We start from the raw sequence: 23,911 nt of genomic DNA, 5'->3' as shown, positions 1-23,911 counted from the left end.
GCATTCCAAAGCACTCAACCATTGCCCTTCAACAAACACACCTCCATATTTAAAAGCGGGAACAGTTCCCCGACAATCGAGGCTCAAATTTGTAAGGTATTGCAAATCAATGTTTTTCATTTTGCGACCAGAATTAGTAGCACCCAAATGGTCCTTAATTAATTCGTTGTAATTAATTCGTTGTCTGTGAGCCACGAATTAATTGTAACCATGCAATATCGAGAGACATTTTTGTTGCAAATCGCTTTCAAATCTAATTGATGGCTCCCTGCTAATTGAATCGATGACCTTTTTTATAAGGCATGCCTTGTAGATGTGCACCTCGCAAAGACAATTCCAAAGTTAATGGCTCAGATCAATAGTGCAAGGATAGGTGAAGAGGGGAAGCAATCCATCTGAGCTGCTTGACAAGGGAGATGTCATTTGAGAAGATGGCAGTGCATGGTACTCAGCGATGGTATCTTTCTTCCTTGCAAATGTTTGCAATTTGGAGGTATGTTGGTTCACGAATTGCAGGAAATGAAAACCTTGGAATAGATTTCATAAAAGGTGGTTTATTACCTTTACTCTAAAGGCTTCTAAAACCTTAGAATTGTTCGTGTCATTTCCATCCAAAATAGTTAATGCTCATTCTTTTTTTCTCGTGTTGGTCCACCCTACTCTTTAGATTAATCATAAGAACTTATTGGAGTTTCTTCTAACTTTTAGTGAAGAGATCCTTTTTATTTTTTATAGAGTGAAAGATATGTAGAAGCATATTCTTTATTCTAAGATACACTAGGAGGTAAAGGAACTCTTATTTCCTAGCATAGGTAATACTTTTAGCATGGCTTTTGGTCGTTGGACTCTCTCTCTCTCTCTCTCTCTCTCTCTCTCTCTCTCTCTCTCTCTCTCTCTCTCTCTCTCTCTCTCTCTCTCTCATGCTAGCATTCACAGGCATTCTTGCTCTCTTGTTTATTTTTACATCTTCGTCTATTTTTTAAAATTTATTTTAAAGACTTGCGACAATTGTGAAAAAATTTTAGTATGATTTGAAAATTATATGAGATGTACTTTCTTGGTTTTTGGAGAAATAAAAAGTTGTAAAGAAGATTGGACAAGGATTCTAGGAGTTGAAGAGAATATCTTGTTTTTGTTTTGACTTACCTTTGGAATATAACAATGGAATACAAACATTTTCTTCTCTCTTGTTTCTTGTTGGAGTTCTTAGCATATGGTGAAATTTTATTTTATTTTTAAAAGAATTGTATAAATATAATTCATTATCTTAATATGCATAGTGAAATTGTATTTAAAAAATGGTGATTTCAGTACATAGTGAATCTTATTTTTATAGTGAAATTGTATTAAAAAAATGGTGATTTCAGTACATAGTGAATCTTATTTGCTATATTGGCTAAATATCTATATGGTGGAAGCTTTCTCTTGGAATCCTAGGTGCTGATATGAGATCCCTAGCTTTGCTTGGATGAATATCTATGGTCCTATCCTCGTTTTCTTTCTTATTACACATGTTCCTATTAGAAAAGTTTAATGACATTATTAATAAGCTTGGGTAAAGTAGCTACCCATTTCCACAAGTGCAAACACCTACAAGAGTTGCTAATAATGGCACACCATCATGGGGTCTTGCAGGATCTATTTTCTTTCTTCATCTTATTAGCTCTCTTTTGCAGTTATGGTGTCAACTTCTTATCATAGATTTTTCCTTTGACTTGGTTGGAGCACCCTTGATAATTTGGACTCCTATAAATTAAGACTTTTAGTATTTAAATTCTATGGATGTGTAATGGTGCAAATAATTTTACTTTTCTAGGATATAAAGAAAAGAAAAGAAGGCCAATGGAATAAGATTCCCAAAAATTTTACACTTAAGAAATGTCCTAATTTTTTCAGCGACTATAGCTTCCTAGCAGATTCTCTTTTTCTAGATTGATAAGTATATGCAAGTGGGACAAGTTTGATATGTTAAGAGAGAAATTTCTCTCTTAAAAACTCTTACTAAAATTTCTTACTTGGGAATCGTATACTTGCACTAAAGCAAAAAGAAAGGAAACTTCAGTTCCTTTTGGGCAGTTATGGGGAATCTCTCTCTCTCTCTCTCTCTCTCTCTCTCTCTCTCTCTCTCTCTCTCTCTCTCTCTCTCTCTCTCTCTCTCACACACACACACACACACATACACACACACACGCACACACACATGCACACACATAGATAAATATTGCCTTAGTTATTCTCTTTATTTAGATAAATATTTAATTACAATAATCCATGGTTGTAAATGGTTAAAATTTTTTGTAGAAAGTATATCTAGTACTATATAAATAAAAATACACACACGTGTGCATGTGCACGTGCACTCACATACACACACATAGAACCAAGATATGCAAAAGCTGTTTTATGTATCTTTATATTAATATATAAATAGAATTTTATATATCTCTATTTTTATATATATATATATATATATGATTTTATTGCGTTATATGGTTATAAATTTATATGTATAAAGGTACATTTATTAATGTATTTGTTTAATTTGATCATTTGATTATATAAAGTCACGTTTTTCTCAAAACTGATCATATTACTATTCAGTATTGACGTAGTGTTGTATTTGGCCTTTCGGCACAATATGTTCGCTTGATTTGTCATGTAATATTTAAGTTGTCTTTTGGGCCATGAATTTGTATAGTGCTTATCTCTTTGCACTGGTTCGTACCACTCGACTATAGGGGCAGTTTGATAAGTAAGTCTATATTTCGACACTTGGTTGTAATACTTGACCTTTGATATCACTATAAAGACTCCTTCCTTTGTTGTTGAAACTAGCTCAACACTTGATCGTACAATTCGGTTGCATGTGTTGTTCACCAATCTTAGAAGGTAATATGATTCAACATTTGGTCGTTTATTCAGCTTGTGGTATTGTCTTCTTAAATACATATTCTGTGAAATAACTAGTCTTCGATACTTGGTTAGTCATTTGGCTTTTGGTGTCATTGTACCTTACATCATAGAATAATTATTTAGCCTTTGATATGTGGTTGTTTATTTGGTTTACGGTGTTGTCATAGCTTGTCACAAAATATAGTTGTTAAATATTCAACACTTGGTCATTTATTCAACTTTAGGTGTTGTATTTTATCGTTGTTAATTGTTATTATCCAGGTTTTAACACTTGGTCATTTATTCGACTTTCGGTGTCATTGTAGCTTGGATATGAAATGGTTGCATATGTTGTTTATTAAAATGCTTTTTAGTATGATTTAGATGTATGAGTTGTAATTTTATTGCGTTGAAGTAAAGTTGAAATAAATTTGAAAACTAAGTGCTATAGAGATAGACTTTCTCATGACCATTCATATGAGATTAAAATGTATCACATGGTAGTAGTGAAGATAGATCTCTATCCCTTTTCTTAATCCCCACCCAATGCTTGGCCAAGGGATTGGTTCCTGGTCCCTATGTCCACAAGGCGATGGGACTAGATGGGATTACTTCTAAGGTTAGGTTCCTAGCCTCTTTCAAAGAGAGGTAATGGCCTTTTTCATTCCTACATAAGAAGCATGTCTGTTTGATTTAAAGTTCACTCTATGCATTCACATAGTCACAACTCCCTCTCATATGCATTATGTTGCAATAAAGCTGAAAATTAAGTTGAGTTTGATTTAAAGTTCACTCTAATTCACGTAGTCCATTGACTTAGTTAGAGAGATAGACTTTTCCATAACCATCCACAAGAGGTTCAAATATGCCACATGGTAGTAGTGAAGATAGATCTCTATCCCTTCTCTTAAGCCCCACCTAGTGCTTGGCCAAGGGATTGGTTCTTGGCCCCTATGCCCACAAGGCAATGGGACTAGATGGGACCACTTCTAAGGTCAGGTTCTTGGACTCTTTTGAGGAGAGAGGTAACTGCCTTTTTTATTTCTACATAAGAAGCATGTCTATTTGATTTAAAGTCTACTCTATGCATTCACATAGACACAATCCCCCCCTCATATGCATTATGTTGAAATAAAGTTGAAAATAAAGTTGAGTTATATTTAAAGTCCACTCTATGCATTCACATAGTCACAACTCCCCCCATATGCATTGCATTGAAATAAAGCTGACAACTAAATGACAACAACGAGCTAGTCACATAAGAAATTGTGACATACACGACGGATCAAGAGATCTTTCTAGGTGAAAGGATTGGATAAGGAACATATGGAAGTGTCTATCGAGTCCATCACAAAGGATCTCCTAGTTTCTTACAACATGTGGTATGCTTGCAATCAGTACATGGGTACTACTGGTGCTCGTACACGAGAAGCACGAAGAGAAGGGGCGATGGATGCAATCAAAGGCTTTGGAGATGTGGTGCAGAGAATTAACTTCTTTTGTGCCAACGTGCACCATTTAATCCATGCTCTTCTAGTTGGAGTAGCATGCTTGCATAAGGCCCAATATATCCATACAGACTTGGATCCTGGCAACATCTTGCTTGATTTTACTCCAAATGGTGAAGCTTTATTCGCAATCTTTCCTTTTTGGATAAGTCATGCACCAGCAAAGCAATTTAATGGAAAATGTTCAAATGCAAGGTTCTATGGTTTGGCTTTGGAATGAGTTCTCCCATAGCACATTCCTACAAGATAACATTTCTGAGTACTTCAAGCCTGCAAATTTATGTCAAACGTTTATTCTTGGCTCAGTTGAGGATGAAAGATGTTTCATTACTCTAGGTTACTTGAAGAATAAGCTTCGCAATAATCTGGGTGAGAACTTAGATCTTAGCTTGAGATTGTACTCTTATTTGTATGATGTTAGTAGCTTTCCATATGATAGAGCATTAGCACTATGGAAGTCAAGTTGTAAAGGAAAGGCTATAATTAGCTTTTTGGACTATTCGATCTCGACTTTGAGAACTTTCTTTACAATGTATTTAAAGGATATTCATTACCCTTGAAGAATTCTATGCTTTGTATACTTTATAAATACTAGCTATTTTTGTCTTGTTGGATTTTAAAGAGAAAAAAGAGGTATATTTTGTAATTATTAGTTTTAAATGTTGGCTATTTCATGTCTTTTTAGATTGTGAAATAGAAAAGAGAGGTAAGCACTATGGAAGTCAAGTTGTAAAAGGAAAGGATATAATTAGCTTCTTGGATTATTTGAACTTGACTTTGAGAACTTTCTTTACAATGTATTTGAAGGATATTCATTATCCTTGAAAATTTTTATACTTTGCATTCTCTATAAATGCTAGCTATCTCATGCCGTAGTAGATTGTGAAATAGAAAAAGAGGTAGATTTTGATATTATTAGTTTTAAATGTTGGCCATTTCATGTCTTTTTTTATTGTGAAATAGAAAAAAGAGAGAGCTTTTTATATTATTAGTTTCTAACATATTTGGGACCAATGAAAGCTTTTAAAATGCTCTAGAATATTTCGCCGAAATTTTAAAAAAAAATATAATAAGAGTTGAAATTTGCCCATGGTTTGAAACTTTAAAAAATAATATGTGAAAAATTTCGCCAATATATTATAATACTATATTACTATACCTTCGATAGAAACATCCCTGGACTGGATCTTTGCGATGCTCATGGTGCTGAAGTGAAGTTTCAGTTGAGCTTCATGTGAGAGAAGCCGATGTGTGTAGGTATTATTAGATTGCCGCTTGAGGCAAAGGCTAGGCATACTACTGGCCACTCCAGAAGTGTCTTGATTTGTTTGGGGTGGAAGTCTCCTTCATGATGAAGTGGGCACGGAAGATTGGCATTGAGCCGGTGTCCACCCTAGTACACCATCGTACGGACACAGACTACTCGCTCTCCAAGCCCCTGACAAATTCACAAAAGACAATTTTCTTGGAACAGGCACCCACTCACAAGAGAGCCTTGTTTTTTGCTTCCTCGTTCTCATGAGCTGGACCATAGTGAGTTGGAATGTACACAAGCTTGACGATCATGCTCGTATAGTCAGCCACCACAGTACCTAATCCTTCGGTAAGAGTTGCAACGGGTAGTGGTAGGGTGGGAAGTGGACATCCTTTTGATACGGGAGCATATGTTCTTAGCATCAGACATCAGATGGCGACACCATCTCCTTTTGGGGAGAGACTCAAAGGGGTGGTCCCCTGCCATAGGACAGAGCGGTGGGGTCTGCATCTCAGTCTCACAGATGGTGGCCCCAGAGGTCTATGATAAGGGCGAGCTTATCCCAAGGCGGTTTAGATGGGAATTAGGATGGGAGAGTCTAGGATTAGGATCCTGAATGTGTATGCTCCAACATGCAAATAGCACCATCCAACATTCTGGATGAGGCTGACAGAGTGTCTTCCAGATGTTGACTTCTGGATCATTGGGAGGAGACTTCAACAACCTAGAGTTTGGGGAGGACAAGCAGGGCAATGCCTCATTCTCTGAGATGCCGATGGTTGAGCGGAGCACCTGGGAGCTGTTCATCTTCATGATTAATGGCAAAGACCCATGGCATGATCCAAAGTTTAGTAGGATACCTGGAAGCCTCCTCTTCTCTTTCGGCCAAAGAAGACATGATGGACTATTTGAGAGGCTGGATCGCTTCTACATTAGGGACTGGGCACTCCACATAAGCAGCTCTACCAAGATTTTGACAGGCACCACAGTGTCAAACCACTCTGTTGGGGTAAAGGGTAGTGTGCCCACCCACTGTATAGTGCCCATGTATACTCATATATATATGATAGAGGAATAAGTTGGAGTAGCTTTTGCTCCACCACTTTTGGTGTCTCCTTATCCCTTTGTGTGTGCTCTCCTCTCCCACAACTGGTATCAGAGCCAAGGAGAAGCTCATGAGGCATGGGTGTTGCTTGGCAATGGACTCTTGGAGATTCAGCCATGGAGAAGCTCATAGAAGCTTGGCTTTTGTTGTTGAAGAAGTCGCTGCAAGCCGTGAAGGAGACCGCTGTCCATTGGTCTTGACATCTCGTGGGAGCCTATCGTTGGCTGGTGATGCATCCTTTGCAGCAAGTGGCCGGCCGTTATGTGCTTGTTGGAGGCATTCATTGTCACGGATCTGAAGGAGAGGCTTGCGAGGACTGTAGAAGGTTGCTGGTATGGCGTAGTAGAGAGCCGCTCAAAGCGTAGTCATTGGAGATCATGAGCCCTTTGTAGAAGCAGCTGTAGGCGCTGTGATGCAACGTTGAAGAGGATGGCAATGGCATATGGCTTGCCTTGCTTGTTGTGGCATCACTGCTAAACGAGCGATTGCTCAAAGTAGCAATTTCTGAGTACCCAACTGTGAAGGGTTGAGCTACAAAGTCACCCGTATAATGGAGTCTAAGCAATCTTACTGCACGGCAATGCTTCCTGAGTGTGAAACATGCTCCTCATGTAGGGAGTCACTATACAAATTTTGAGGACTCGAAGGCGATACAGAAAATAAGCAAAGCAAAAGAGCTCGTAGGAGAGCCTTTTGTGTAGAGCTGCGACGGCAGTGATGCAATCCTCTCCTTGGAGAAACAATCTAGCTGGAGTTTTGGAGCTATGCTTGGCTTTGTGTTGTGCTACAGTCGCGCATATGAAGGTCATATTGAGCTAAAGGGCTACAACAGGTGTTGTAGCGACCGAGAGCTAAGCCAAGATGTGGCCTTAGCTGAAGATGGTGGTTGGACTTGGAGCTAGTGAAGGACGTTACTAGAGAGGCTTTGATCATAGATGAGCCACTACGAGCTCTTAGATGGAGTAGATAGGAGTCTCTTTCTCTCCGTACCTCTTTTTCTCACTATATGCTTTGGCTATTTCAAAAGGAAGAGATGTGAGCAAAGGAACAAGAGCATCCCAGCACTAGCAGCAACTCCATCCCATGAGCAAAGGAAGAGCAGCCCAGTGATAGCAACAACATCCACTTTGGAGAAGAAGAGTGAGTTCTTTGCTTTTTAGTCTGGAAATCTGACAGTATTTGAGACAGTAAAAGTGAGAAGAATGCCATTTTCGATAGCAAGTATTTGCAGATCCATAAGGATTTAGGCTCGGTGACCAACAGAGGAGTTAGAGAACTTTAGAAGGGCTACGTTTTCTCTGTTGACAACTCGGTCATCCGAGTTTATAGTACAGAGTTATTTACTGTCCAAAATAGGGACAGTTCGATGATCAGTGTGCAGATAGCCATTTTGCAAACTGTATATCTTTTCACCTGTGTAGAATTTGCTGCTATGTTCAACTAGAGAGTTGTAGATCCTTTGCTGTTGGACGCAAGTTGATCCAACTTTTGGATCAAAAGATATTGCTGTTTAAAGACAGTGATAGCACAAGTACAATGCCATTTTTCTTTTTGCAGATGTCACAAGGGTACAATGGATGTATGATATTCTCACTTACTTCGATGCCTATGCTCAGAAGTTGGATGCACAAATGATATAGTGGTACATGCCATTTGGATGCCATTTTGGTTGTCAATTGACACATTTTGGATGCATCATTCCTCACATGCTGTGAGAGGTCTCAAGGTTGAGCAGAAAATACAGCCTTGGTAACATTTGTGAGGTGTCTTGATGCTGAGTTTAGTGACATTGATAGTCACTTTGCATCGATTTGTTGGGTTGATTTACATCTTTTGGACAACTTTGGTCCTTTAGTTTTATACTGACTTTTCATAGGGGAGACTCTGACAGATTTATGACAAGCATTTGGTACGCTTTTATGCATGAAAGTGGATACATGTTTGAGCTGGTTTGTGCTCATTGACTTGCAGGATACTTGATGTATGCCCATAGTATTTCTCATGATGTCACTTGGCAGCAGTCATTCTGATTGAATGATCATTTGGTTCACCATCTAGTTTTGGTGTTCTATGCATGTCAGTCGTGATTGGGATTTACTTGACTATGGATTTCAATGCATTATGGATTTGCATTGATGGATGCCGCACTGATGTTTATAGATAGTTGAGCTGGGCTCCTATTGCCATTGGTTGAGCCGGCATTGCTCATTTGGTTCAGTGCATTTCTTACTTGGATTGCCAGGCATTGGCAGATTACTGAGCTACATATATTCTTGTTTATGCCTCTTTATGGCTGAGTGCTTTTGAGCATTGGATCAGCCAGTTTATTTGGAGACCTAATTGGTCTGGACAATACTATATTTTTGGTCATTTGGGTTGCCTATTGCACTGAGAGGTATGTTGAGCCATTGCAGTTGGTTCATAGTGCAGTTTGTGGGCCTATGCCTACCGTTTCACTGGGTGGCACCTCTTACTTTGTGACATTTATTCATGTTGCTACAAAGTACATATGGGTATATCCGATTCGATAGAAGCATGATGTATATGATACATTTCAGCGCTTCTTGGGTAATGCTGAAAATCAGTCAGGAAAGAAGCTATTGAGCTTGATGACTGATGGTGATGCAGAGTTTACCTCTTCTAGATTTCAGCATCTATGTGATACACTTGGTATCAAGAGGGTGTTGACCACTCCTCATCTTTCAGCTCATGATGCCTTGGCAGAAGGCATAAATCGGATTCTATTGGACAGGATTGGTAGCATGCTATGATATGCAGGTCTCTAGATGGTAGAGTGCCATTTGACTTCTTGACAGGCAGGGCACCATTTTATGAGCATTTACGTGTGTTTGGCTGCGAGGCTTATGCTCATGGTTCCCAATCGAGGAGGTGTATCTTCCTTGGATATAATGAGTCCAGTAGGGACTACAGGTTATGGGATTCTTCAACTAGAGAGTTGATACGCAGCCATAATGTCTATTTCAGAGAGGATGCTATGTTTAGACAGCCCAGGATTGTGGATAGCAGGAGAGTGGTATTCCAAGAGGGTGTAAGTGCACTGATACCTCCAAATTCTTTGCAGGGGTAGCCCATATCCCTTGGAGTGGGAGGTTTTTCCCACAGTGAGCAAGTTATAAAGTTGGGACATCCACGATTACTTCCTGATTTTGGTCAAAGATGGTCAGATGTCTCGAGTATTCCACAGGTTTATACTCCTATGGAGATTGTTGATGCATCTTCTATGGACAGTTACAGTTTACTCCCAGGATGCGGAGTGCCTCTTGCAGATGAGGATGAGGCTATGCATGGTGAGGAGGATACCTTGGCTAATGATGCCCGGTATGCTCCATTGGCTGGTTATGCCAGGACAGATGTGGTTTCTGCAGTTATTGACTCGGGTCATATTACGCATGGGCAGGAATCATTGATATGTTTGCTTTGTAAGTGCCTCCATGGCCAGAAGCAATCCCCTCGAGCTTGGCTTCATAGGTTTGATACCGTTATGAGAGCTCAAGATGTGATGCGTAGTGAGACAGGTTATGGTCTCAGTATTCAAGAGGTTGCTATCCTTTTGAGGTTACTTGCCATATGGTTCCTTATGGACAGGGATGCTTTGCAGTGGGAGCTGCATGGTCTTGATGATGTTTGTCAGATACTTGGTTATTTCAGTATGGAGAGGGGGAAGTTACTGAGTACTCCATTGCCTGTATTGGCTCCATACTTGAAACACTGCAGGTTTGACGATCACAGATCAGTTGAGCAGTAAGTTATGGTTGATATGACAACCATAGTACTTCATGCATCCATGACTGTGTTGAGACTTGGTTCTCACATGTTTGCCATTGGGGCTACACTTCCGGTTCTTGCTTCCGTTGCAGTGGGAGTTGGTAGCATGATTATGGCAGATTTTGGCAGTAGGGAAGCGGTTGTGGATATCAGGTCCTTATGCTTCCAGGAGCAGCATGCAGGTGATGCAGGTTGGGTAGACCAACAGAGGTCTATTGTAGGTCATGTGCTTATGGTCACAGGTGGTACAAAGACATTTTCTCTACACAGTGACAGTTCGGGTGCTATGGACTTAGCACAGGAGCACGTGGTGGTGAGAGTTCACTCTCCCAGTGAGATCTGGCATGAGATCTTGGTTGACAGGCATCTACAGCTTGTCATTTTCTATCCTGCAAACCTGATGTCTGCTAGCATCTTATCCTCTATGCACTTTGCACATTGTAAAGTGCCAATGGGCATAGGATGACGGTCTGGTCATCTTGTTTTTCAGCCTATGGCTGATTGTATTATATGTGTACTATACTCCCTTAAAGGCACACTGCTTAGTTTATATTCTTATAGTAATATACTATGATGTTAAAATGTACTTCATTAATTTTGGACTTCTCTTTGGTTTTGAATAAAGCCCAAAAATCTTTCCAAATGAAAAGTAAATTTGCTTAACTACCCTTCCCACATAAAAAGTTAATTTGTTAACACTATGATTTGTAGCAATAATGCAAAAACAAGGAAATATAATTTGTACCATCCTCTATATCTAGTACACAATAAAACAAATTGTCTAACTATAAGCCTCAAGTGGAATCCTCTCCACATTACAAGCATCGTACCTTCTACACCATCCTAATTTCCTCTTGCTATAGCAAGAGCCCTAGCCCCTTGAATGTGAGTGGCTTGGCTTGTTTTATTGTCATCACAAAAGCAATTAATAGCATGGCTAATTCGCTTGTGTCCACCTTCTAGACAACTGCCACTACTTGATTCCTCAACACCTCCATTTTTGGGAGGTAGTGAAATCGGCCTTCAGTTTCCTAAAGGGTAGTAAGCCATAACTAACTTGCATACATTTCAATTATAGCCATTAGTCATCAATTACAACCACTTCAATACTTATTATAGCCACTTAGAAATAGATCCAGCAAAGCCAAGAACATACTAAAACAATATTCAAGATCTAGATTGCCTCTGAGTGCAACACTAGATTGGCCCCAAAATCGTTGGCGCCCCTTTCGGTATTTCTTTAATTTATTCAGAAGGAAAACAATACTACAAGGTTCTTACCTTGTACTTATATAGTACCATGGGGCGCCATCTCCCTTTAGTAACAAAAACCTATCAAAATCTTGAGTATGAGACGAATTTAAAAATATGCCATAAGTAGAAATTAGTCGATTAACATGGTTGTGTTCTAGACTAAAAGAGCTTCAAATATGTCTTTATACCTTCAAATTTAGGTTAACACATGAAAAAGTTACATTAATTTGATTTTACCCTTGCATATTTGAAAATTTTAAATGAAATCCATGCATATTCTATATGGACCTTGTCCCCCCATACCCTGGATTTTGGACGAGGGTAGTAACATAATACATATTTTCTTGGCGCTGTAGGTCTAGAACTTGCCAACAATTGAATCTTATCCCGGTAGGCATTCAACAACCTGTAACACAAGCCAATCCCTGGCATCAATCCTCAATGCATAATTCCATAGCACAAGGCATCCTAAATCTAGCACATATTCAAGTGCATAATCCATGGCCAAACTGGCATCCATAAGTAAAATAAATTATCTGGCAAGCTGACATCCAAAGCAGGAAATACTCTCTGACAAGATGCTCCAGGAATCCATATAAACAGACTAGGCATTGTCCAGCATCAATCCCTTTGGCACCAAAAGTTTGCACACAACCCAGAGCTATTTCAAACAACTCTAGCCTTAGCCACACAACTCTACCCAAGCTACTACCCGTGCCAATCCTTTGCTGCCCAGTTGTCAATATTATAGCTGACCAGAATACAAAGGAGATCCTCCATGTACAAGCTAGTAGTGAATTCACTGAAACCTTGCTTTCCAAAGCTGACACACATCCCTAGACCTAGCAACCAACTTGCAACAAGTTCACGGAAAAACATGAGAGAAAGATTCCATCCCACAAGGGCTCACCCTTGTACCTTGCTTCATTGGCAATTCCCCTATCAAAGCCAATGCTTGGCTACAACCTACATCCAATTTTAGTGCACACTAGCACCCAACTGCCAAGCAAGGCTAAGGCATTTCCACTATTCGTGTCCAAATTTGAGTGGCATTGCATTCCACAAGTCCAAAACAAATGCTCAAATGCCCTGAAGGGATAAAAATGCAACACACTGTCCCTCTGGCACCAACCAGGCGTACCCTTATTGACTGGGTATCTACAGCTTTTAATGCCCAGAAAGAACTCCAAACAAGGAAATGCAAAGCAACAAGCTTCCAAGATAGCAAATGCAAACCAAAAGAAGTCAGAATATCCATGCCTCTCGCTCTCCATGGAAGAGGGGCAAGCTCTTTCCTGCACCTATCCTCTATCCAAGCCACCAGGGGTGTAGAAATGACTTCCAACCAAGGGAAAAGTGAGAGAATGAGAGATACAAATTCTAAGAGCTAAGAACAAAAAGAAGAGCAAGGCTCACGAGTGCAGAGGCCAGAAACAAGAGAAAAGAGCTAGAACATCAACAACAGGGCCTCGAGAGGTACACCATCAGCCCATATAGCTTCCAAAAACAACCTCGAGGTGCATGCCATTGCACAAACCATTGTACAGCATAAAAAATGAGCCTAGGACTATGCGCCAAAGGTTTTGGAGCAAAGGAGCCTTGGGAGGCGTGCCAACAACAAAAATCAAGACTGTATAGTAGCTTACACAATGTGTACAACATTAAAAGCAATCGTATAGCCAACCAATGAAGTCTGTACGATCATTAATTGCATCTGTACTATCCACAACATTAAATGAAGCACCTAGGAAAGCGTGCCATAGAGAGAAAAAGGATAGTGTGAAAAATCCCGTACAAAATGAAGGATAGGAGTCAAACGTTGGATGTTGGGCCTTTAGAGAGAAAGGTGCATGGCAAATTGCCACGTGGTGCATTAATGCCCCTAACCCTCCCTACCAATGACACTGTTGGTTTGCCCCCACATTAAAGCTCTAACCCTCTTATACCAATGAAACATTGGTTTTCCTTGGACCCAATGTTTAGACCCTACTTTAGCCTTGCCTTGACCTAGCATTTGGGCCTAGTGGGTGCACTTCGAACTAGACTAGGCACTTCTGGGAAAGTTGGCGCTTCCTCTAGGCCATTCCATCATGACCAAAATGTTCACGGGTTTAGTTCCACAATGAAATTCACGTCCCCATGACAAGTAATCATGCCAAAATTCTGCCATCTATCATCATGCTGAACAATTGATTAGGATCCTCACCAAATTGCTCATCATGTAAAAGTTATGGAGTTGTAGGATCCTCACCAAATTGTTCATTGCGTAAAAGTTGATATAGGATCCTCACCAAGTTGTTCATCTCATATTATTTGACACTTCCACCAAATAGGGGGGCCCTGTTGGTGAAAAACCGCATTCATATATAGGTTTTAGTCCTCTCTGCTAACCTTGGCCAAATTTCTCAGCTCCAGGGCAAGCTCGCCACCTCCAAGCCCTCGTCCACCACCACCGATTGCCTGCCTTGCATGTCGTCATGGCCCCCCTCTAGGACCGCGCTAGCTTGAACAAGAGCCTCACTACTCGAATCGATGGGACCTTAGAGCGAGCTTCCCCCTGCTTCATCCCTACTTTCGTCCCCTGCACTCCATCCTCCCACCTTTACTGCTTCCGTCCCTCTGCCGTCCCCACTCACCTCCACCTCCTGAGTCGTCGCACCGTCCCACCCTTGCTACTGTTTGATCCGCTTGGAACGAAGGACACCATCTGTATTGCTGGGGTAGAGCTGTGAGTAGGAGCTGCAACGGATAGATATGGAAGGGGAGTTGGAGCAATGCAAGGTGGGGGTTGAGTGCAGGGTGTGAGAGAGGTGGGAGTGAGGTCTAGGCGCAGCTTTCGCGCGATGAGGGTGGCGAGACTAGTTAAATCAATTAGGTTAGGTTAGATTAATTAGATTACATTAATTCAATTATGGGGCTAAACCTAGGCTAAATTTATCAAAAAAAAATTTAAGGGAATCCAACAAATCCAAGAACTTTTGTAGATGTAATGAAATGTTTGAATGCACAAACAATTGAAACAAAATTCAATCCCGCTGGAACAAATCCCATCGAAATCTGACGCTTCAATACGCAGATCATGAATTTTAAAGATTAGTGGAGCAAATAGGCCCCCAAATGAGTTTTATTCAATAATTAATTGAGAGCTGGTCCGCTGCTCTGGGCAGGTCAGCGCTAGTAAAAAACTTAGCTTTCAATCCATCCTTGCCTCCTTGCACCCTAGAACAGGTGAATTAAACTAAGGTCGCGAGATGAATTAAACTAAGGTATCGAGCTCTTGCTCGAACCTTCTCGAAGCCCCTCTCTGCATCTATATATCCTTCTCGTGTTCCCCCCCCCCTTCCCCCTCCCCCCTCTCTCTCTCTCTCTCTCTCTCACACAGCTTCAACTCTACGCCAGCTCCCGGCCCTCCCGTCACAGCCGGATGCTTCTCTCACCCACCTCCTCAGTCGCAGCCAGATGCTTCTCTCACCCACCTCCTCAGTCGCTTCGCCCACCTCCTCCTCACCAGCCTCCTCTTCCTCTCAGCCCGTTAAGCTAATTAATTGCCCACATCCATAGGTTAATGAAATATCAAAACAATGCAAATAATTAATGAAGAGAGGGTGAGCGATGGAGAGGGACAGAGCGGGAGAGGCGCAGAGAGGAGGGCATAGGAATTTTGCTCACAAAATTAGGATTGATGTCCAACTGATTGGAGTTCAAAAGCATGTATGGTGAGGGAGAGTAGGGAGAGCGAACAGAGAAGACCCATTAGGGATTTGAAGATTATCAATTGGTCTTTTGAACCTTATACATCAAGGTTCTAAGGTTCAAAAGACCAATTGATGATCTTGGGTCTAACTTGTTACTACCTTTCCTGTCGCATTCAACGTGGCTTGGGGATTCAGCTTCATTCTTGTGGCCAACTTTTGGAACTTCCTTGCCAACATGTGGCTCCTGACTTACACCTTTGACAACAGGCCCTCCTTCCTGAAGTTGGGAATCAGAATATGTGAAGCAAGAATCTAACAGAAAATAAAACACCCTAAAACCTCACTTGCCATTTGGCATAGATCCCTCTTAACCTTGGTTAGGTATATGCTAAGCCCAGGCTAGCCAAAGTTAGCAAGGGATGTAACACTCTCCTGTTGTACATGGACAGCTCATTCCGTGTACAAGCTACCACAAGATGTAACACCAGATCTGATCACAAATCTGATAGAGATTGTGGTGAGTGGAACAAGATGTTTTGATAACTGGCAGAACATGCTGGGAGGCTCCGTAGAGTGTGGGGCTGTACTACTGCGGAGTATAAGATGAGATGGGACCTACACCTTCCTCCATGGCTCTCATTTGGCTTTGCATTAGATAGAGAACCTTTATTTTTTATGAGCCTACTTAACTGATTTATGGTTTTCCTGTGTCTGATAATGTGATACCCAAGTTGTAATCTTTTTCTGAGGTTAAAAACGATCCCTTTAACCCGCCCAATAGAAAAAAATAGGAAGAAAAAGAATTTAAAAGAAACAAACTCGACTTTGCATGGTTTTGGCAAACACCAATGAAAGTAGCAATGGCAAACATTAGCAGTTATGTTCACAGCATAAAACATCCAATAATTCATGAGCGCATAGGCAAGTTTGGGCATAACCTTTTGTTTCTCAATCTTGGATGTGGCCGTTTTGACGATGTCACAGCTTGTACATTGTAGAAACATACCTGTGACACGGATATTTGCACATTCATGCATCGTACTAATACCTAAAACTACAGCTTGTTTCTCAGAGTTTATACAATCTTCCCTGTGCTTATCTAAAATTGGCTCCAAAACAAGATCCAACTGTGGCATCAACCCTTCCCCCTTTGTTATTCTACTTAATCTTTTCCACTTGCCACATATCTCTTCCAGCAGAAGCCAATCTATGCCTCCCACAATGAATTCATGCACCTTCCTGTTGACCTCAATCCATGCCATTCCAGGCTTCTTTTTAACATCTGCACAATGTCTTAGCTCATTTACATGGTTCACATTCTCCCACATCTGTGCATCAGCATATATATTTGACATAAGCACATGTGCAGAAGCATCATTGGGATGCAATAGAGCAGCTTGATCGAAGCATCTTCTCCCTAGTTCCATATCACCATATGTCTTAGAGCCAGTGAGTAAAGATGACCACACAACAGAATCAGGAGAAGCTGGCATAATTTTCAATAAATCTTCAGCTTCTTTTAAATGTCCTAATCGACTGAAAAGGTCAACTATGCAGCCAAAGTGCTCAATACCTGGCAAAATGCCATGGTCTTCTGTCATAGATCTGAAATACTGATACCCTTCTTCCAACAGGCCCACATGACTACAAGCTGCAATGACACTTACAAATATATATTCATTAGGCTTGAAGCCATATTGTTGCATGCCCTCCAGACATTGCTTGACAAGCACAAAGTTTCCGTGCTGAGCATATCCTGCAATCAATGCACCCCATGACACTACATCTTGATGTGGCAGATTGTCAAAAACTTTCTGAGCCTCATCTAGGCTCCTGCATTTGGCATACATGTCAACAAGAGAGCTCCCAAGGACCACATCTAATTCGAGTCCACCTTTTGTGATCTCATTATGTATTAGTTTGCCCTGGCCAATAGCTGCTATGTGGCCACATGCTTTCAAGATACACAAAAATGAGACTTTGGTTGACCTGATACCCTCTCTCTGCATCTTGTCAAAAAGTTCAAGTGCAAGAATATCATGCCCATGCTGTACATACGCTGACATCAGTGAAGTCCATGACACAACATCTTTATTACTCAGTTCATCAAACACATTTTCTGCCTCCTCTACACTGCCACATTTTGCATACATGTCAACAATGGCATTCCCCACTATCACATCTGTTTGAAGCCCACATCTTGTGATTTCTTCATGTATCAATCTACCTTTCCTTAGGGCTCTCATGTTGCTGCATGCATGCAAAAGGCCTAAATATGTAATCCTGCTTGGCTTTACGCCTGCCTGTTGCATGTTTTCAAAAACTCCAAATGCAGAGAGACACTGCCCATGCTGAGCATATCCTCCAATCATTGCACCCCAAGACACCACATCTCGTTTTGGAGATTTATCAAAAACTGAGTGCGCCTCCTCTACGCTCCCACATTTTGCATACATGTCAATAATCATGCTCCCAACAACCACATCATTTTCGAGTCCAAAGATGATGATGTGATGATGCAGCAGCCTGCCCTGGCTTATGGATCCCATTGTGCCACATGCTTTCAAAACACATGAGAAAATAACTTCATCTGGCCTTATGCACTCCAGTTGCATTAGCTCAAACAGTTCAAGAGCATGAGACCCTTGCTCATGTTGGGTATATCTTGCAATCAAAGTACCCCATGATACCACATCACGATTCTGCAATTGGTCGAACACTTTCTGTGCCTCATCGAGAGAGTCGCATTTGGCATACATGTCAATAAGGCAGCTCCCAATGACTGTATCTGATTCAAATCCACCTCTGAGGATTTCATCATGAATAACCCTTCCCTGCATTATGGCCCTAATGCTGCCACATGCTTTCAAGACACATGCAAGTGTGACTTTGCTTGGCTGAAGACCCTGCTGTTGCATCTGTCGAAAAAGTTGGAGTGCAGAAACATCATGCCCATGCTGAACATATCCCGCAATCATTGCACCCCAAGACATGTCGTTTCGATTATCCAATACATCAAAGACTTTGCGTGCCCATTCCAAGTTTCCACATTTGGCATACATGTCAACAAGGGCACTCCCAACCACCACATCTGATTGAAGTCCACTTTTGATCACTTGCTCATGTATAAGTCTGCCATGCCCCGTGGCTTTAACAGTACCACATGCTTTCAAGATGGATGAATATATGAATGTGTCTGGCTTCAGTCCCTCCTGTAGCATGGACTCAAAAAGTTCAAGAGCCGCAAGACTGTCCCCATGTTGTACATGTCCCGCAATCAGCACCCCCCATGATACTAAATCTTGAACAGACAATTCACGAAACACTTTGTGTGCTTCCTGTAAACTCCCACATTTGGCGTACATATCAACAACGGCGCTCCCAACTACCTTATCCATCATGAATCCATTTTGAATAATCTGCTCATGTATCATCCTAGCCTGCTCTATAGCTCCTATGCTGCCACATGCTTTCAGAGTCCACAGAAAAGTGACTTTGCTTGGTTTAATGCCCTCTTGCAACATTTTTTTGTGAATTTCAAGAGCAGAAACACCATCATCGTGCAGAGTATATGCAGCAATCATTGCACTCCATGACACAACATCGCGAACTGACAGTTCACCGAACACTTTGCATGCCTCCTGTATACTCCCACATTTAGCATACATGTCAACTAGGGTGTTACCAACCATGAGGTCTGATTGAACTCCACTTGAGACAATGTGACCATGTACCAGCCTTCCCTGACGAAGGGCACCTATGCTTCTACATGCTTTCAGGGCACTTAAGAATGTGACTTTGTTTGGTTCCATTCCCACCTCCTGCATTAGTTGATACAGTTCAAGAGCCATCTTTCCTTCTCCAAGATTGGCATGTGCTGAAATGATCGAATTCCATGTATATACAGTTGGTCTAGAAACGTTGCAAAATACACAGTTTGCTTCTACCAAGCTCCCACAGAAGGCAAAAAGGCGTATAAGATGGTCCGCAAATACAGCAGTCGAATCAAAGCCCGTACTCATCATCAATGAAAACACTCGTCTGCCAGCTATCAAATCTTTATCCTTCATGCACTCCTGCAGAAGACGGTAGATGATTTCCCTTGAAACCGGAGTACCTCGCTGATCCATCCGTTCCACAGCCTGAAGTGCCTCGTTAAGCCTTTCCTCTTTCAGCATTAGATGAAAAATGCCGACGGCATCACGGCCTACCATCCATTATAACTTAGATCTGTCAAACTACATTGTTTAGGGAAATGTCAAAACAAACAGCCAGCGCCAGCCTGAGATTACACAACAGGGCAGCGAAACTTAGTTTACTGCAATCTGTTCAAAGTTGCCTGCATAAAACAAGGAGAGTAGCCTGTTGGATCGTATGATCGTGCTTGCCTTACTGAGGCTACCTTAGTTCTGAAGGAGAACATATGCGATGAACTAGCCGTCCACATGAGACTCTTAGTCTTACTGTGTAAAGGTTCCTGTGACACCTGAAGATAACTTGCTCAGCGTCTACCAATAGACATCTAGAATCAGAAGATCGTGCTTCCCTACAAGAAGACCAGTTCTCAAATGAAACAAATGAAGGAAGACTCATATCCTTGAATCTACTGTGCCAAGAGCTCAAAGGAAGAACTAAACCGTACTCTCTGTTGTTGCCATATTTTCTAATGAGGGAAATAGTGAGTGTGCGTGTTACAAAGAAGCCGAAGACCTAGGTGATAAACTGTTTCTGCAATGAATATCTCAGTCCAGGTCTCATTAAACCGCCCAACCATGCTAATTAGATGCTTTTTCTTGGCACCCAAATGCCTTGCAGTCATGTTGCAGGGTTGAAGCCCTCTTAAACGTGTATAAGAGGGGAGGAGGAACCCAATACGTTGCAATTCATTAGGAGAGAAACTCACCAAGCTCAAAGCTGGAGAGTAATCAGCCGCCGCTGCTTCAACTCTGAGGCTAGTGGGTTGAAACCAAGCGGACCTCGCGAAGATGGCGTCTTCCTCTGAGTGGTGGGGCGGATCGAGCTGCAGCTTCATCTGTTGAGGCTTGGGGAGAGTTGGCTTCAAAACTCCATTGTCCTCAGGGAGGCCATTGATACAACGAGCTGGCCTCCTTGTAGTCCAAGGACTCGACAGATTTCTATAAGTGGCGTGTTTGCAGCTTCTGTAACGAGCTTCACGCCCAGACATGTACCATGGGGGTCGTCAAAGTGTTAACAATAGTTTTTCTACGTTAACCATCGTATCAATACAACACATGGCCGCGAGTGAAAAATGAAGCGAACGGGTCGGGCGGTTCAACTCCACAGGCTCTCTCTTCAGGATTTTGTGCCTCAAATGGACTTTGATATTTCTTCTCATACTCAGCTTCAGTGGAGAGGTTGGGCACTCATGGATAGTGCATATGTTTGGAGGAGACGAAGCTAAAATGTAATTCTTTCTTATGGAGGTTGGTGACTTGTAAGCTGTCCACTAAGAGGGCCTCCCCACGCGAGCGAGTGGCTCTATGGGAGTCCTACTAGAAGGATTTATTTGCAACCCCATGGAGTTGGAGAGCTGGCTCAACCGGGCTCCTTGGGAGTCCAAAGCCAACCCAGAGAGCTCAACATTGGACTGCTGTTGGGAGGAAAGATCCTCTCCCATTGGTGGAGAGGGGGACAGTGCAGGCTGTGAAGCCACTGGAGGATGCAGACAATTTAAAAATCCAGCAGCAAAAGTAGGATTCCAGCTTTCTTCTACACACGGGATGTGAAATTGATCGCAGAGCCCCTTGCTATCTCAGTAGCCTCCCTAGTGTCTGGTGCGACACGGGGAGCTGCTTTAAGGACAAGCTTGGCAGGTGGCGACGTATCTCTCCAGTCTGCTCTCTTTGCAAGATAGCTATGGAATCCCACTATCACCTCTTTTGGGGTTGTGTGGTGGTGAGGAGACTTTGGTGGGCGATTTAGAGGTGGTTGCATCGAGCACAATTGCTTGTTTGTCTAAGTTGGATGTTGGCTCTACTGGGAGATCGTGGCAATCTCAATCCAAGTTTGATTCGTGTTTGGGATATCATATGCACAGTGACTCTTCAGTTCATATGGAAAGTTCTCAATGCTCTAATTTTCAAAGGAGTGCCACTTCAGGATGATATGACTGCTAATCTCATGTCTGAGGTTTTGGCGGTATTAGGGTTTTATAGTGCTAGGTGGCCTGAAGTGCGCCTGAAGTGCTTACAGCGTTTTGAGCGCTTCGCACATCTACTTAATTGTATTTCCACTTTTTTATAAATTAATTAATTTTCCACGCAAAAAATAAAAAACAATAGCGTCTGGGTTGGGTCGCTTAATCAAACACAACGATGGAAAAACATTGAAAGAATCACAATTTTAACACCAAAAGAATCACAAGCTAAACGTGGAACACGGTTGGAAGCTAGAGATAGAAATGAGGGAACAAGGAGCTCAAAGCTCCCTATGGAGTACTACAACTCAACCAATTGGTCCAATTGAGCAAGGCACTTGTATTTCAGAAGACTGGATTCAACTACATACAAAGGAGGTATGGTATCCCTTATAAAGCCTACTTGCTTTCACCAATCATAGTAAGATACCGTGGGGTTTGAACTAAAAGTCATTTAAATAGATAGCCTAAGGTGTGCACTGCAGCACTACATTAACTTGGGGATGTAGTATCAACCCATGGAGTGGCCCCTCTTGAGTATTGACCATCAAGCCTTAAAGGCCTGATAGAGGTATGTTCGAGTCCGGGTGACTCTGACGGTAGGACCCGTTGTGTTACCGGAATGCCTACTGGTTGCAGTGGTTAGACCGGTTGACAATAGGTAGCATTACATTTTCGACTCTTTTTAAGTATCGTTTGAGTCATTAAGGATTCTCATCCCAGCATTGTGCCAAACTGATGTATATCTTCAAGTAGTTCCCCATTTAGTATCTGACTTCTCTCAGGCCTTATGAGAGTTCAACGAATTTGGCAATCCATCAATCGGCCATGCAAAAGTATTATCAGTCTATCCCACCCTAACTCTGATAGGTCCATGTCTAGTAACACTGTGGCCTCAAACCTAGTCGGAGCCGCATTGTCAGGCCTTTATGGCCATGCCGTCTACTCAATATAGGCAACAAGTACACCTTGCCCCATGCGTTTGGTATTAGATAGACTAGACATCTCTTAGTTTAAACATTCAATGTCATCACACATTGTGGATGACTGTTGGCGGGGAAAATGAGGATTTAAGGGCACACTGCTTGGTTGTAAAGGCTACCAGTGTTTGGAATTCAAAGTCTTCTTTGCTCACTTTGATCCAAGCATTAAGTGATACACTTTGCAGTGATATGAGTAAAACAATTATTCATTGAAACACCTAGCATTCTATTCTTTATTCTATCTCTTTCCTATTCTTTTGTTGTTCTTTAATGACTTTTGACATCGTTCGTCTATATTCCAACCAGACCCAGACACCCTACTTTGCCCCGACTCATTGTTGCATTTACGATTTGAGGCTGTTTGTGTAAAATGCTACCGTTGATACGTTTCTTTGTTAGTGAAGCTTTATCCTACTAACAATGAATGCCAATATGCAATATGGCATAACCAAGACACATGCTCAAAGAATCAATAAGAATGAACCAATGCATCATATTGAATAGATGGACACATGCTTTTGAAGAATCAATGACTCTTATGTTTTTTAGACATTTCATTATTTTGTACAAATTTGATGCAATTTTATGAAGTGCTAATAAATGCAAGCATTCATTTGGCCTCCTCACTAAGGATAAAATACAAAGATTGCCGACCTTCTCACTAAAGTCAAAGTACAAAGAGGTATTAAGCGTTCTCAGTGAAGTTGAATGACAAACATTCGGCCTTCTTACCAAATGCAAAGTATGTAGACTTCTTGAATTGGGTTTTGGAGGAACAAGCATATCATATTGGAACTAGATGAAAGGTGAACCTGAATAATATGTGGACTCAGTTCTGAAAGAGCAAGAGTCTTGGGCGGGAACCCAATGATAGGTAACCTTGTTGACAACCTAAATGATGAATCAAAGCATCAATTCAAGGGTTGACTTTGAAGGAATCTCTTCATGATTGTTGTAAGAGATTTGGGACGTCTATTTGGAACTGACACCACTACCATTTACAAGATGGAAGTCATGAAGGGAGCTCGAACCAATAAAGTGGCATGATTGGATCATGGCTAGGTAAGTTGGAACATCATTAATCAGCATAGCTTTTTTGGTACCATTGTTGGAGTTTCTCAAAGCTACTAGTGGGAGACAAAAAATTAGTGACAAACAAGTGTTCCGTCCATCAAAGAAAAAAGATGAGTAGCATAATGTAGCTACAAGCCTAGGTCCATACCCAAGACAAAGATTAGTGGCATAACATAGTCACACATGAAGATCCATAATTTAG

General features: G+C 41.5%; 1 protein-coding gene across 1 annotated transcript; it reads right to left on the bottom strand.

Annotated features, from left to right (window-relative positions):
• Window positions 1–14,368: 14,368 nt before the first annotated feature.
• On the bottom strand, window positions 14,369–20,888 carry LOC147902174 (pentatricopeptide repeat-containing protein At5g27110-like). Its single transcript, XM_087374445.1, has 4 exons — window positions 20,399–20,888; window positions 16,365–20,041; window positions 15,655–15,772; window positions 14,369–14,526 (listed from the first exon to the last, which is right to left on the bottom strand). The coding sequence occupies exons 2-4, from the start codon at window positions 19,707–19,709 to the stop codon at window positions 14,369–14,371; spliced, it is 3,621 nt and encodes a 1,206-aa protein (XP_087230571.1). The 5' UTR covers window positions 19,710–20,041; window positions 20,399–20,888.
• Between the last annotated feature and the right edge of the window lie 3,023 nt (window positions 20,889–23,911).

The sequence above is a fragment of the Dipteris shenzhenensis genome, chromosome 5 (genome assembly GCF_047967505.1).
Source record: "Dipteris shenzhenensis isolate YYH24624 ecotype China chromosome 5, Dip_SZ_1.0, whole genome shotgun sequence".
Lineage (NCBI taxonomy): Eukaryota > Viridiplantae > Streptophyta > Polypodiopsida > Gleicheniales > Dipteridaceae > Dipteris > Dipteris shenzhenensis.
Note: the sequence above shows the minus strand (reverse complement) of the source record. Positions and strands in the feature narration are given on the sequence as shown.